General features: G+C 47.3%; 1 protein-coding gene across 1 annotated transcript in view; it reads left to right on the top strand.

The window, feature by feature from the left end:
* The first annotated feature begins 269 nt into the window (after positions 1–269).
* The window catches only part of PRKG1 (protein kinase cGMP-dependent 1), a 1185830-nt gene continuing 1169451 nt past the window's right edge, over positions 270–16648 (top strand). The window contains exon 1 of the mRNA XM_026503976.4: positions 270–986. Coding sequence (XP_026359761.1) covers positions 721–986 — 266 coding nt within the window. The 5' untranslated portion in view covers positions 270–720. The remainder of the gene's footprint in view (positions 987–16648) is intronic.

The raw sequence follows: 16648 nt of genomic DNA, 5'->3' as shown, positions 1-16648 counted from the left end.
ACACACAGACACACACACACACACACCCTACCTTATCCAGAGCAGTAAAAAGTGAAAACAAAGATGAATTTATGCAGGTTACTGACTCTAAGGCAGCCTAATATTTATGAAATATCTCACACTGTCTCTCACACACACCCCACCAAGTCTTTAGGCTCCAGTTACAAGCGCTGCGTCATCTGCCAGATCACATGGTAATTGTTGCTATTTCAAGGATCAAGTGGCATAAAGCTCCCCCCACCCCACCCCTTCCCTTTGGTACCATATAGCGTGGAAGAGTGATTACTGTGTGATGGGGTGAGACCAGGCTCTCTGGTCCAACCCTCCAGCTGGAAGCCAGGCTTTCGGTGGGGTGGCGCGCGCGGTGTTCTCACGGAGCGATTGGGAAAGGGGACGGGGGAGGGGGTCTCAGGGGAGGCCGGGCAGCTCTAATTGGTTTCTCAATGAAAGATAATCACCTAGTCCCCCGAGAGGCTGGGGATTAGCACTCTGCCTCTCCTCTCCACCGCTTTTAGACGTCTCATCCTCCCCTCGGAGCTCTCAGGCCACTCAGCAGAAAGGGCTCGCAGCCTGCGGCTCCCCGCGCCCGCCGGCCGCTCCTGGGGCAGCACTGCCGCGCGCTCGCACTCGGCGCCCCCTCGGCTCCCTCGCCGCGCTCGCCTCCCCGGCCGGCGTCCGGCCGCGCCCGAGGAAAGTTTCGCGGAGGGGCTCCGGGAGAAAATGAGCGAGCTGGAGGAAGACTTTGCCAAGATTCTCATGCTCAAGGAGGAGAGGATCAAGGAGCTGGAGAAGCGGCTGTCGGAGAAGGAGGAGGAGATCCAGGAGCTGAAGAGGAAGCTGCACAAATGCCAGTCCGTGCTGCCCGCGCCCTCGCCGCACATCGGGCCGCGCACCACCCGGGCTCAGGGCATCTCGGCGGAGCCGCAGACCTACCGCTCCTTCCACGACCTCCGACAGGCGTTCCGGAAGTTCACCAAGTCCGAGAGGTAGGCGCGGGCCGGGCGCGACGGGCTGGAGCCCAGGCCCGGCTCGGGCTGGGGGTGCGCGCGCGCGCGCGTGGGGCGGGCGGCGCGGGGCGCCCCCTGCTCGCCGCCGCGCCGAGTGGGGTGCCCCCGCGGCCCGGGGCCTGGGAAGTGTTTATTTTTATTCCTGCCCGTCACGTGCCGCGCCGGGCTCTGGCGGGCTGGGAAAGGCGAGCTCCTCGGGGAGACGCGCCCCGGTGGCGTGGGGGTGGGGAGGAGACGGAAAGTTTGCTCGCGCCGCTAACTCGGCCGCCCCGCACCCGGACAGAGCCGCGCGCGTCCCGGGGCCGCGGAGCTCCCCGAGGCGACCCCAGACGCAGGCCGCGGGGCGTGCGTGGTGGGGCCGTGCCAGCGTCCCGGGGGAGGGGCGGCGGAGCCCGGACGGGGTCGGCTTGGGCCGAGGGACTGGACTTGCCCAGCGCAGGAGTCCTGCGGGGACGGTGCAGGGGCGTGGGGAGGCGGGACGGGGGCGCGTCTCCGCTGCCGGGATCCGGCCTCCGGGGTGGGGAGACCGGGAGAAGTTTATTCACAGGGTCACTTTCCAGGCCGCCTCAGTGATGTCAGCAAGAAATTGCAAAGAAACCCCACTTTCTGGACGTTCGTGTGCCTCGTTTGTGTCCCTTCCACAAGGGCCACACCTGGGGCTGCCCTGGGCTTGGAGGCGGCTCGGTGACCTTGTACCTGGAGCAGGTTTGGGGCTACGGCCAGCCGTGCCCCCGGGTGGATAAGGCTGCCTCCTTGTTGTCTTCCCGCGGAAACTTTTCCGCGGAAAAGTTGGGGTAAAGAGAAAGGCGGGCCGTTTCTCTGGGGGCCTCCGGGCTCCTTTCTTTCCCCTCCCGGACACTTTAAGAGCCCAGTCCTGCCGGTTCAAAGTTGTGTGTCGCGCGGTGCTGGTGTGCAGAGGAGGCCGGGCGACTTTGGCCGCAAGTAGGAAGCTCTTGCACTCCCCTCGCCGCCTTCACCGGAGGAGGCTGATCGATTGGCTGCGGCATTAAAGCGCCTCTGGACATTAGGGAAAGGAAGTGCAGACTCCAGAGCCCATTACTGGCTTTTAGTCTCTGGAAGCGCGCGGCCCAAAGTGCATTTCGCAGGATATTGAATATTCCATTAGGCGTGCCTTCATGCCCGCCTACCTCTTACCCCTTCCCTCTTCTACTTAGATCACTTGGTGTCTGAGTTTGGGGCTCTCAGGGGACCCCTCAAATGAGTCCCTCCCCCTTAGCTCTCTGACTTGGAGGCCAGCACTTCCAAAGGGCATGTGTTCTTGTCCAGTGTCCATCCAGGCCGCTGTCAGGGGCCCCCACTCTGCCTCTGCACCCCTTCCTTGTCTGTCTCTCCTGTGCATTGATTAGTGTGCCTGCGTGGTGGGGGAGGGGAACACAGGAGACTGGGTAGGGAGGGGTGAGGAGCTGTTAGAAGAGGGCCAGGAGCTGGGAGTGGGCCGGGAAGAAAAACAGGAACCAGCCAGAAAGGATTCGCCTCTGGAACGTGGGTCCCGTTCTGATCCGACGTCTAAGGGGACAGTTTTCAGATTCCCGAGGGACACTCCAGCTACACAGTGACACTGCCCACATGGCACCTTTTGGCGCAGCCTGCCCTGAAAGCCCCTACCCGGTGGAACGATGGCATTCTTCCTGCTGCCAGGGCAAGACTGCAGCCGCTGCTCCTATCTGGCCTTGCCCTTGGTTGGGGGAGGGGGGGGGCGGCTGCCCGGGGCTGGGCTGAGGCTCGGCTCCGCCGGGCTGCGCATTCCGCGGCCGCTGCCCTGCCCCTCGCTCAGCAGCTGGAATCAATCTGCCCACCTCCTTAAGGAGCCACTTCATCAGCGGTCACCCGGCAGCTGCTCGCCTCCTGGGCCGACGGGCCGGCCGGGGCTTTATCGCATTTTTGGAATTTCAGATCCCTGTGCTTGGGCTGTGCCCCTACCGAGGAACCAGCGCCCCTCGGCAGCACAGGGGCGGTTCCACCAGGCTCTGCAAGGGCCCGGGAGGAAATTCTCCCCACCCCGCGTCCACTCTCCCGCGGGAGCTCGCTCAGAGGCGCTTTTATTCTCCTTGACGAGCACATCTCTCTAGGAAAGAGAGGAGGGTTTGTATGCACCGGGAGGAAATGGCTGGTCTTTGCTTCGCACACATCATCCTCCCTTTCCGACCACCCCCGCCCCTGCGCTGTGCAGTTAGGGGTAGGAGCCTTCGGCCTCGGCGTGGATCATGCGCAGTGGAGGTCAGAGCGTGTCTGGGTCTAAAGCAAGTCTCTGGAGCCTTTTCCTGCTTCCTCTGTGCTCTGATTTACGCAGGGATGGAGGGTAAACTTTCCCCCACTCAGCACTTAGTTTCTTAGACTTTCAAATGGAGCCTGGAGTGTATTTTAGGGAGGCTGACTCATTAGAGTTTAAAGGATTTTGACTGGTATAATGAATGGGGAGAGTAACCATTGGAATCAGGTATTCATCCTAGCACTTAAAGAGAAGATAGCAACTTAATTATTGGTCGGACACTTCATTCTGGTCAGGAAAGGATATCCTTTAAAAAGTATTTCTCAGATCCAACCTTTTACAGCAAACAAGGGGCTCTCAAGATAAAGTGTATTTTCTGCTTTTCAGATACTTAGATTTGGGGTCGAGACATTCCGTCACCTCACGCACCCTTTGTGGAAAGCTGTGCCATCCTGATGGGCTTGCTGGGGCCGAAGGGACTGCTTTACTGCAAAGCTAATGCTCATTTGCAGTTGCTAGAGAATTTGAGTGATAGCTATTCAGGAGTTCATTTCAAACTTTACTGGGACATGCAGTGTTTATACGAACAAGACACGTACGTTGAAAGTACAGGAGTCTGGTGGGCAGAATGATAAAAGAGCTTTTCCTCCAAGCACCGTTTTAGAAAATTATGGCAATCTAAAATATTTACATAATAGGTGGCAAAAATATCTTAAGCATTTATTGCAGTGGAAGGAAATGGGAGAATTCACTGTTGTAATCAAGTCAGTCCAATTAGCCAGACTTCCATGTGTCCACAGAGGGTCTACGGCACAATCTCCGTTAAGAATGATCTAAGTATCCAAGGAATGCTTAGATGAAAATTATACTAGGGAAAGGGAAGATCTGAGTGCTCAGCGTAAGTATCAAGTGTACAGTATGATAATCATGTTCAAAAAGAAAATGTCCGGCTTACTGCAGTCCTCATTTTCAGACCCCATAGAAATGCCCAGTAGGGATCAAGTGATTATGTTGGAAAACTGTAGGGTATTTTGGATGACGATGATGATATTTTGAATTTATGTATCACTTTCTGCTAGTTAGGTCCAAGTGTTTTACATCGTTTTCTGTGAACTCTCAGTTCCCTGAATGTATATACCCACATCAAGAATTACCTAATATCCTGAATTCTTTCCTCGAAAATTTTACACACCTCCTTATTTTGGCTGCCCATTTGGCTCAGAGGACTGCAAACAGTTGTTGTTGTTCTTTTTAAAGTAACTCAAGCTCAGGCTGGAATCAATATTCATGTGTAACGGGGACAAGAGATTGTATTCCAAAGACATTTGAGCTATTCTTGTCACAAATCCCTTGATTTTTGATGATGTAAATTCATCATTTGGAACTTGAACTTCCCTCCACTGGGACATGGATGCTTTGGGATGGGTGCCCCAGAAAGCTCATTTTGCTTTTTGCATCTCTCATTCAATTCGGGTCTGGTTTAACCTTCAGACTAAATCAAGGGATTTGGCCTAATTTTGACATAAGCAACTTCAATGAAGTAAGTACCAGCTGAATTCTGGGCCCCGCTTATTAACTGTTGGTAGAGAAAATCCACAGTACTTTAAAATAGCAAGGGTAATACAGAGAGTGAACTGAAGAATCAGTCCTGAAGAAGTCATTTGCCTGAGATCTCACAGCTAGGAAATGTGAGACACAAGTTTCAAACCCAAACCTTGACGTTTCCAGAGCCCAAGTTCTAAGCGGCAACACTCTCTCCCCTTGGAACTGGGCAAGTTCCATCTTAGGAACGGGTGAGTCCCTTCAAATAGAAATCACCGAACCTAAATTAGAATAGGATTTTCGTTAAAAGAGTGTTAGAGCCGTCACTCAGTGGACCTCCTGAGAAGTGGCCAGCGAGCTCTCGTACCCAGCACACACACCTGGCTGGGGTTTTCTCAGGCAGTCCTGCTCCTGAGACTGTCCTATACCAGTCTTTCCCTTTGCTTCCTTCCCACCTTTCTCATGTCGTAGGCGGGGCTGATGAATTGGATGGTTGTGACAGTGATCATGGTTGCCTCCTTTGGACACCATTCCTTATACCCTTTGCCTTTTGCCTTGCAGACTGCTCATGCTAATCCCTTCGTCCCTACCAACCCTCCCATTGAAAGGAATCTATTACTAAGTGACAATATATCAATATGTTAACTGGTTATCCTTTCCAGATTAACATAGTAATAGTTTAACAGCTTCTGGGAGAGGACATTCATTTAGTTTGCTCAAATGAGTAATATTTATGACAAGAATTTAAGGGGAGTCAGGATGAGGAGGGCAGGGGAGGGTTTTATGCAAGGTGGCTTGTCAACACCCTGCGGTCTCACCACATGTCATTGGGAGAGGACAGAGTGTGAGCACTTCACATCTCCTTTTGGTCAAAGTTGTACCCTGCTTTCAGTGATGAGAAAACAGAGCAAACTGTCCCTGAAGTGCCTTTTAAAGGATCTTAGAAATGGGACCCGAAAGATAGTTCAGGTTTCTTAATTTTGCATCAGCACCAGACTTGGTGAATTGATTTCTTCAGCTTATCATCTGTCTGTGCTTCTTATGTAAGACCCATTCACTTGGCTTCGAGATTGGCTCAGGGTCTGTAATCATGCATTTTCCAGATGTATTTGTAATGTACCAGGAATTCTTGCTCCATTTGAATCATTGATCTACGTGTAGGTTGAAAGTTCACATTTAATCACGTATTCATTAGAAATTGGACCGACCCTTATGAGACTATTTCTAACAGACCTGAAACAACAAACGATGTACTATCTTCTTCCTCTCTTCCTAAGTGCCCTCTCTCCCTCCAGTGTAGTGGAGGCCGAGAGTGCATTGAAACCCTTTCTCTTGATCGGATTTTCAGGTGATTTTGTAGTTGCTCAGAGCATGGATACTTATTTTCATTTGCCATTGAGAATGGGCTTATCAGAGTTCGGGACCCTGTCTTATCTCGGGTTCTTGTAGCTCTTGGACGTTACTGTGAGCTTGGAGATAAACCAGGGATAGCATATCCTGTTTCACAAAAGTGAAAGCTCTCGAGTTTGGGAATTGTCAAAAAGGAGTCCTGACCTTGAGTCTTCCTTTGTTGTTGCCACGCTGTTGGGTCCCTGAAGAGCAAAGGCTATTTGTGTATGGTTATGTGTATGCGTGTCTGTGTGTGTGTCTATGTGTGTACACACACACACACACACACACACATTGCCACTTGATTCATTTTATGCCTTTTATGCTTACAGAAGTTCTTACTGTAAAATTCTTCTAGGTTGGCCCAAATCAGTGTCTTGTGGAACGGAAGATGTACTGCTTGGGCTGTTAGGATAAAATAGATCGTGGCACCTCGCAGTTTGTCAGATGCTTGCTCTTGGTCCTGGGCACGCAGCCCAAGACTGCTTCCCAGAACCGGCTCTGAGCACCAGGCTTTGTTGCTCCTTGTGGAAGTGCACCTCCTCCTTTCACCCATTGATGATTTTTCACCTCCCGTCCTTTGTCCTTGGGTCTGCCTGTGTTGTCTCTCTCTCTCTGGGTCCCCGTGTCTCTCTGTTCCACCTTAACCTCTCTAACTCCTGCCAGATCGGTTTCATTTGCAAAAATCATAAAACAGCAAACATAGAGCAGACTTCTTGCTCAAAATGCTACTCTAAACTTCGAAAAACCTATCATAACTTCAAATGATTCAGGTATTATGCAATTTGAATTTTCTAAAGTTTAAAAAAATATCTATTGTTCATATTGAAATATAAAACGCTTTAGAATATTGGCTCTGTAAAAAATGGGTATTTCCAGAAACTGTATCTTTGACATAGACTTGTTTTATTATGTGAAGATGGATGGTGGACGTAGTCTCCTTATTTTACGTAGTGTTCTTAAACAACAGATCCCTTTTTAAAAACTCTCAACCTTACCCCTCACTAAACAGTACTGGAGGATCGCAGCCTTCATTGTGCAGCATGTGGCTTTTAGTCCATATTGTTTGCTATATATGAATGTACTAGAAACCCATGCTACCTGGAGAAATAGTGTAGTTTTAAATTCAAGCGATATAAAGTTTGCGTGGACTAGAAAGTTTTAAAATACTATCTGTAGTTTGTCCTGTCCAGTGAATTGACTGTGTTAGCTGTGTTTTATCTGTTTTTATTTGTGGAACCAGGAGTTGATTTCTGTTGATTCTGTTGTGCGTATGAACACATTGATAGCACTTTGGCCTGTCAGGCGATAACCCGGATGTACTGGTTTCTTCTGAGTGTTTATCTATATTAAGCTAATCCAGTAAGACACCTGCAGGAATTACCTTGTTGGTTGAAATTTTGCACTTGTGATAAAAAGTATCCAACTATAGTTCTTAACATATTCGCTCAGATTTGTTGCTAATTCAAACTGTTCTTCCTTTCTGGTCCAAATTAGACAGGGCTTCGAAATGTGTTTTAATCCTCGAATGTGTCTTTATATGAGCACTCTGACCTCAAACACTGCAGTAATGCTGCTAGTAAACCTTACAGGGATCCTCAAAATACTTCTGTGTTTGCTGCTTACAAATATTTGTAGGTCTGTTTATACAACTGTGTGCTACTATTATTGTCTGAGGAGCCAATCTAAAGCCTTTGGGTAAATGTTAATATTTTTCTCGATGCCTCTCATTGCCCATGTGGTGTAGATAATGCTAATTTCGTTCATCACATTGCCGCGGAGGAACTTGGCTACAGATGCCCCAAATCCTCAACATAGAAAATTCTTTTATACATTAAGGTGTGAACCTTCGAGAGAATAAAACCAGTCCCTATTCAGTTCAGTCTCCTGGCAGAGAGCAAGACCACTCTGAAGCAGTCAAGACAGCATCCTTTGTCTTCCTCAGGCAGCTTCCAGCTGGGGGGTTCCGACACCCAGGGCTGTGCATTTGATTAGTTGGAGGTTAAAATGAGTCAGTGATTGCTGAAAAGTCAAAACCGGTGAATTACTTGTGTCTTAGGAAATAAGAGCGTTCGCAGACCTCTCTGGGGAGAGGCTTTTTCTAGCATTCTGGTGGGCTTTCTGGACTGGAGGGATTGCAAGTATATGGCAGGAAGTTGCACAGAATCCACAAGCGGTCATGTCTGTTCACAGGAGAGTGTTGCACTTGGGAACGTCACCCGTCTCGTGAGTCACTGCAGAAAAAATGTCTGAGAACTTCTGATCTGAACCATGCCTCTAAAAAGTCAAAATCTTGACCCCGTGAACCTCAAAGCTACTTACTTATAAACAACAGTTGTTAGACTTACTCCACTCTACTTAGCACGTCCACTGCAGAGCAACGTGTCCCCAAGTGTGATGTCCGTGTTCTTGGCGGCACCAAGGAAGGCTTACTGGGCAGTGCACAAGGGAGTTTATTGTATGTGAACAATTAGGAATTTCACGAAGTGAGGAAAACATGTAACAAGCACATCAAAGCTATGATCGCTTATGATAAAGCTAAGTTTTAAGAAAAAAGTCTAAACATATTGATGGTGTATAGATGGGTATACGGAAGAGGATGGGGAAAGATCGCTTTAAAATCATTTTTTTAAAGATTTTATTTATTTATTTGAGAGAGAGAGAGTGCAGGAGCAGGGGTGCGGGGCAGAGGGAGAAGCAGACTCTCCATTGAGCAGGGAGCCCAACTTGGGACTTGATCACAGGACCCTGGGGTCATGACCTGAGCCGAAGGCAGACACTTCACTGACTGAGCCACTCAGGCGCCCCTTGAAGTCATTTTCAACGGGAATGAAACAGATTGTTCTCATGCTTATTTCCTTACTCACCCTTACCCTAGTTTGGAAGATTCTAGCTACCTGAGCTACCTGGGTGCTCGTCTTTGGTGACTCAGTTTCTCCACAAGGGCTAGAGGGGGGACATAGAGCTATATTCTATTCTATTCTATAAAATATACTCTTGCTCTGATGACAGAGCAGTGTGGTTAAGAATTATTTACTCCAATATATCATCAGAAAAACATTGGATTTCCCCCCAGATCTGTGACTTTCTTTGCCGTTCCACAGCAGGGCCCACAGGTGACCAGGACAGCTGGGAAAGAATGAAGGATGCTGGGCCCCAGTCCCCACCCTGCCCCCGGGGCCCTGGGGGGCTCTGTCCTGCAGTGTCTGCAGTGCAGTGTGGCCTCTCCACTCCCCCCAGGGCTCCTCCTTGGATCCGGAGACTCTGCGGTGGCATCTGTGGCCGTGTGGCATTTTGGAGGGTGGCAGTGTGGCATTTTGTAGCTGGAAAGACTACGATGATTCTTTTCTTTTCTCTTTTCTTTTCTTTTCTTTTCTTTCTTTCTTTCTTTCTTTCTTTCTTTCTTTGTAAAAATGCAATTTGGAAACAGTTTGGAAGGGTAAATCTTTAAAACAAAGACAAATGTATTTTCCTGTGTTTCTGTATTTCATTGACTTGTAGGAAACTAGATTAAATGAGGAGAAAACCTTTTTGAAAGCTGTTACTGTGAAGAGAATGCCAGCGGAAAAATGAGAAAAATACGAGGAGAAAGGAGAGAATGTATAGGCAGGAGGAGGAATTAGCACTAGTGCAGTCTTCCTTCAGGGCATAATGCAGACTGTACCCCCGTCTACTGAAGAATGGGAATCCTTAGGATCTGGGTGTAGGTGCCTCCAAAAGATAGGGAGAGAAAGCCTTGCAGGGAGAGGGAAGGGCGAGAGGGTGAGATTTCAAGATTGACCACAAGATGGCAGCAGAAGTATAATATTTAGTCAGTTGGACGTCTAGCTTTTGGGAACCGCTTTTGGTTGGCGTTGAAAACATATTCCCAAACAAACAACTTTCTTAATGTCAGCATTCAAGTGTTTGAAAAGTGTTACCATTGAATGAATGTAGTGTTATCATTTCCCAATTAGTGATTTTGGGGAATGTATTAAAAAAGCCAAAGCGCCCGTTTTCTTTTGTAGTGTTTGCCTTTAACAAAAGGGAGGCAAATAGTGGGCCTGGCAGGGAGAGGTCTTTGAACATTAATATTGGTCTGAGGGAAATTCCTAAAACCCCTTTGAGACCTCCGGGCTCCGATTTGCCTGAGAGAAGACCACCGAGAGAAATAACGGAAAATTAATAGTGGTAAGAAATATATGTGTGAGGAGACAGAATTGAGATTTTCTACTCCCTTCTCTCCCCCCCCCCAAAAGAACTAAAAGACAATTAGTATAAGAAAAAGTTAGAGCAGCTGTTAGATGAAACTTCTAGTAGCTTCTAATTTTTTAGAAGGTTGTTTGATCTTCTGGGTACTTCTGTGATTCTAGAATATAATTAAGTAAATCTTAATATGGCCCCTTGCAGGGTAAGGTCCTTCTTAGAAAAACATTTGAATAATCCAGTTAATGATTATTTATACACATCTGAATATTTGCAAGAGCGAAACGATGTGATTTTTTCCCCTCTGCTGGGATGCCCTAAATGTAAACTGCCTTTCAACAATTTTAGGGTATAGAGGAACTAGTGTAGTCTGACCTACCCCAAAGGGATAAATGGTGGGTCACAGCTAATGGACTGGACGTTTTTGAATCAATAATCTCTTGGAAAGTGCCGTTCAGACTTCCTGTAAAACGCTGTTCCGTTCAGTCTGTGACCCCTGTTCTGTGAAGACCCCCAGGGGACTGGAAGGGAAGTAGTCTTGCTGATGGCATCCTTTGTGATCTCACGCTGAGGAGGAATGTACTTATTTTGGTCTGCCTCAGTGACCACGGGTCAGTGCCAACATGAAGTTGTACTTTGGGTCAAAAGAAGTCAGTTTTGAATTAATGGGATGACTTGGCCTCTTTAATTGGTTCCTTTGCTCAGATAGCGTGTCAGGTTGTACTTACATAAGCTTGCAAGATGGGAAATAGAGAAAATTTAAACCAGTGCACATACTGATCTCCTCCTTGACAACAAATTGCCTTTGTGAGACGTGTTTTGAACATCTGTGGTGTATTTATTTGAAGCTGTCAGCATGTGAAACATGCTCTTTGGGGCAAGAATTTGTATTTGCTCTAGGCAGGGGAAGAAAATGTTACGTAGTGTAGGACCCTGAGACAGGACGAAGGGTAGATGGAATGTAGGGTATTCCCTCTGTTGTGTGTAAGGACCAAAACAGCACAGCTAGTCACTGTCAGACATGGAGAAGCAGAGGGTAAGTTGTGTTATGTTTCGTGTTCTCTGATCTTCCTGGCTGGTTATCAAGGCAAGACAAATCCCCATGTAGAGAGGCAGGGTTTGACGTATCCTGCCTTGCATTGCCGGTCACCCAGCCTCAGCATCTGGCTCAGGCATCACAGGGATGCCCACAGTAGCGGAGACCTGCCGTGGGCTTGCTGGGCTTTTGAGATGAGAGCAATCACAGAAAGAAGTTTCTTTCTTTCCCACCGTGTTTATATTCACTGTGTTCAAATCTGGAGGTGCTTTTTGATACTTCAGAACATGCACCCATTCTCGGATTTGCTGACTTTCATCTTTTCCGAGGGTGTGTCTACTTCCTTGATTATTTTTTTTTCCCCCTAAGATTTTATTTATTTATTTGATAGAGAGCCAGACAGTGAGAGTGCACAGGAGGGCGGGGGTGGGGGCTCAGGGAGAGGGAGAAGCAGACTCCCTCGCTGAGCAGGGAGCCTGATGAGGGAGGGAAGGGGTCATTCCCAGGACCCCGGGATCATGACCTGAGCTCGAGGTAGACATTAACCAACTGAGCCACCCAGGCGCCCCTCCTTGATTGTTTTAATTGCCAAAGTAATGCTTGCTGGTTGTCAGACAGTAAAAGACAACATTTACTATCCACCCCCCCACCCCACGTTTCCCACTTGTCCTCTGCCGACAGGCAGCCACCTTTAGCCTTTCTGTATGTTTATGCAAACCTTTATATAGAAAGAACTTTCCTGCCCATTTGGAGTTTTGTTGTTTCTTGCTTGTTTTTCTAACTGAAGTGGAATTATTCCATAATATTCCTCAGTAAACTGCTGCTTTTGTTTTGTTTGTTTGCTAATAGCTCCTAGGGTTCTTTCCAGATGAGTCCATATTGGTTTTTTTAATGGCCCTACACATTACATAGCATCCCTGTACTCCCCTTATTGATACAGGTGGTTATTGGCTTTGTCTGGTTGCAGGCATAATAAACGCTGCCTCTGGTATACTTGTACACGTTTTCTCAACTGTCTTTTATTTATGTAAGGATGGATTCTAAAAAGCGAGAGTGCTAGGTCAAAAAAAAGTTGCTAATTTTCAGTGTGACTTTTTTAGTTTATGTGATTATGCGTCAGCTTTCTATGTCAGATAAATGAGCCCTAGTCCTTTCTAGTAAAAATAAGAGGCATGCTTGTGGCATTGACAGAGTTAATTTTCTACATTAAAGAAAGAAGTTTTAAAAATCAGACATACGACCGTAGCAGTCACGTGTGCAAGGTTCTTACTGATTTCTTTTTTATACTTGAGCTGCTTTCATGAGAACACTCTTTTTGAGGTAATGTTTACATTTCAGATTTATAAAGTCCATATTGTGCTTTTGGCTTGATTTTTTTTTTCTTCTCTAAAGTTGAAGAAAATTCCTGAGTTGCTACAATGTAATGATTTTGCAAGTAAGAATGAAATATTTGCATATACTGCTCTTAAATAATGAGAATCCTTCTTTAAGGATTACAATGATTTGTTTTTCTTTCATTAAAATACATTTTGGATACTTGGAGGATTCTGAGGAACTTGCCCCCACTTGGGAAAATAACAAATTCCAAGTCACTCAGCTACCCTTTTTTTTTTTTTTTTTTAAAGGCTAGTGGGAAGATTTGGACATATATGGTATTGGAACTACTCAGTGGAGCTTTCTTTTTATAAGATGGCCACCTCTGGTAGAGTTTTCTTTTCTTTCCTTTTTTTTTTTTTTTTTTTTTTTTTTTTTTTATCATTGTTACAATACTGGACTAGATTTACTGAAAGATGGCTTTGCAAATATTTATTTGGGTCAGAATTCAGACATATTAAAGGTAATCAATCATGGGGTCGAAGCTACAGAGGAAAGTGCTTTTTGGAGAGTAGGAAGAGCCAATCCCAGAAATTTTAGCTTAGTCTTATAGAGAAATGACCTCAGGACATGTCATGATAATTAAAACAGCGGGTTTTGGAGTCATGGACCTGGGGTTGAGCTCTGGTTCCTCGTGCACACACTGGTCTTGTGATTTTCAATGAATTACTTCTCTCTCTGAGCTTTGGTTTCCATGTCTATAAAATAGGGATAATGATACTTCTCCCCATGGGCTTTGTAGACAGGAGATACTCCGTACCTGTTTATGGAGTTACAGAAGGTGGGTGCAGACTGCTAAGTAAACTTGCTAGCCAGTGTGTGCCAATTCAAGGCTCAAAAGTTGTAGGGATTTTTAAAAACTTCAGTTCTGGTATTAACAATTCCAGAACCTCATGCCTAGAAAGGATTTTAGGAGATAATTTTGTTCATCCCCTTTGATTAACAAGACATTCATGGCAGACGATCAAGCAAACATCTAGAGGTTCAGAAAGATGATGATTTGCCAAAGACGTGAAGCTTGTCCGTAGCAATGCTGAGATCCTACCACCCATGTCTCTTATTTGCCATCGCAGCCCTCCTTAAACCTGTCTGAAAGATCCACAGTGATGACTGAAAGGCGGGAAACTAGACTTTTACGTACCAAGACACAAGTGGAAAGGAGATGGGTACAATGCTGTTTCTTTGGTTTTAGAAAAATATAAAATGTAGCTGGATGATCGGGTAGGTCAAAGGCAACAGGGGGCCCAGTGCAGCACCCTGCTGATCTAGAAGCCCCTTTGTGTAAGTTTCTTACAGGTGGTGGGTTGGGATGAACCAGGGCCTGGGACTGCTCATGAGGTCTGAGGAGAAGGCAGGAACACGGAGCGAGTGCATCAGCTGCCTCTGGCTCTGGGAGAGACTGGACGCTCTGCAGGAGCTCCTCAGAGTGGAGGTCCTGCTCAGTGGGAGGGAGCATCCCCACACCAGGGGCTACTGACAGCTGTCATACTCCCTCAGCCTAAGCTCCTTCCCCAGGGTCTTGTGTGTTCCAGTTCTTGTTGCCTCGACATTGTTCAGTGCTCCTGAGTGGTGGTAAGTCTCCCTATCCAGTGGAGCTGCAGGGCTGGAGACTTGGGTGGAGACCCTTTGCAGCCATTGTAGCAGAGCAGTAAACTTCACCCACAAGCCCGAAGCCTGAAGGCTGCAAATGCTTTCACTGAGCTTCCCTGTGTGTGTGCCTCTCCCGAAATCAACATGAAACTTACGCGTTCATGTATCCTCAGGGCCTCTTTGCAAGTTACAGGCGGCTATGGACTGTATCTGACCTTGGCAGTTTGGACAAATACTGTTGCAGGCTTTATTTCAGCATGATGTGAGAAGGGGTCTGAGGTGTGCAGGAGACGCAGAGCTGGGTTGTGGCCTTCCTGGCCTGGTATGCACTGTGCAGCCCAGCCTCGGGGGCCTCAGTGGCTACAGGTCTCATCTGGCTGTTGAGAGGCTTGAGCTCACCCACGTGGTAGTAGTTTCGTGAGTGCTTGTATAGCCATTCAATAAGTGTGAGCTCCCATTGTTATTCTTCACTTTTTCTGACTTCATTCACCAAGTATATAATGACTTTTAACTCTGGACCCATTCATATTCTTCCCTGACTTCTAACTCCATACTTGGTTTTAATTCTGCTTATTAGAATAGCTCTGACCCAATTTTCAGAGTCATTTCCCCGAATCACAGATGGCACTCTGACATGCTATATTTAGGACTTATTTTTCATTCATGGTGCTGTCTCTGTTCTCTTTCTACAAATTTCATGCCCCCCCCCCCCCCCCCGCATCGTATTAGAAACGTGACATTCTTGCACCAGCTTTGGCTGTGTTACGGCCCCTCTGCAGTCACCTCCTGTCTGAGTTGAATAAACCCAGGTTGTCTCAGATTCTAAAGTGCAGAGTAATCACCTGGGGACTCTTGCTAAAATGCACGTTCTGGTTCAGCAGGTCAGGGGAGGGGCCAGAGGTGGTGTTTCTGATGTTAGCTCTCCTGTGATGCTGACGCTGCTGGTCTTCAGATCCTTACACGGCCAAGGATCGGCCAAACGTTTTCTCTGGTGCCTTCCTCTTTTTCTTTATCTTCCATACAAGTTAAGTTTTTTACACTAATAAAGGACATTCAGACACACGAATGCAAGCTAATGTGTTCATGATGCATTAACATGGATTACGTTACAAGATGAATCCCTTACCTGAGAACGCCTAGAGCAAGCGTTCTGGTGTTCTTTCCCCTTCCAGACAATAAGTACACACGTATCGTACAGGCTCAGAGTGAAGGCTGCACTTGGGTTTAAACCCCTAATATCTTACTCAAGTCGCTTAACCTCCGTGAACTTCAGATTCCTGTCTGTCAAACAGAGATAAGAAGGCCTACGTCACCTGATGCTATGCAGAAGCCTGGTCATAAGCACGCAGTAAGGGATCCCCATTGCTTTTGTACTTTCAGTACTCGTGTTCTGGAGACAAAATCAAATTTGTCCCCAGATGACAAATATGGTCCAGAAAGAACTTCAATTCAGATAAAATGGGAAAGTAAGAAACACTAATCCAGCATCAGTTAAGAGCTTCCTGTGTGCAAAGCACTTTATTGGCATAAGCCCATCCGCTCTTCTCAGCAACGCCATGTTTCCTCCTGGGCTCTGCATAAATGGGGAGACTCATCCAAACACGGGAAGTGGCTTCCTCAGGGCCTTGCTGGCCCGGGACTGGCTGGCTCTACGGCTCTAGCTGTTTATTAGATATATACACAGCAGGTGCACAGGGAGGAGTAAGTATAAAGGAAAATGTGAAGACCCTTTGACCATTCCACCATTCCAACGCCCTTGGTGCCTTCAACCAAATGCATGTAAACCTCTAGTGGAGCTGATTGTTACAAGAGACTCCCGGGCTCTATCCCCACAGATTCTGACTTCACAGGCTTGGGAAATTGGGGACCAGGACATTTTCCAGACCATCTGGAGAAACATCTCTGTAGGCAAAGCCTGTAAGGATAGGTAGTGGTTCCCATGGGCCACTGTAACAAAGCACCACAAACTGGGTGGCTTAAAACAACAGAAATTTGTTCTCTCGTAGTTTTGGAGACTGGAAGTTGGATTCAAGAGTTGGCAGGGCGGTGCTGTCCCTGAAGACACTAAGGGAGGATGCTTCCGGTCCCTTCTGTTCCTCTGGCAGTTAGCTGCCGTCTTTGGAATTCCTGGGCGTGCAGGCATGTCACTCCAGTCTCTGCCTTTGTTCACATGGCTGTCTTCCCTCCGTGTGTGTCTGTGTCCAAATTCCCCTCTTCTTGCAAGCACAACAGTTGTTGAAGGTCGGGACCACCTCACCTAAGACGGCCTCATCTTGATTACATCTGCCAAGACCC

Source organism: Ursus arctos, unplaced genomic scaffold (genome assembly GCF_023065955.2).
Source record: "Ursus arctos isolate Adak ecotype North America unplaced genomic scaffold, UrsArc2.0 scaffold_7, whole genome shotgun sequence".
NCBI lineage: Eukaryota > Metazoa > Chordata > Mammalia > Carnivora > Ursidae > Ursus > Ursus arctos.
Note: the sequence above shows the minus strand (reverse complement) of the source record. Positions and strands in the feature narration are given on the sequence as shown.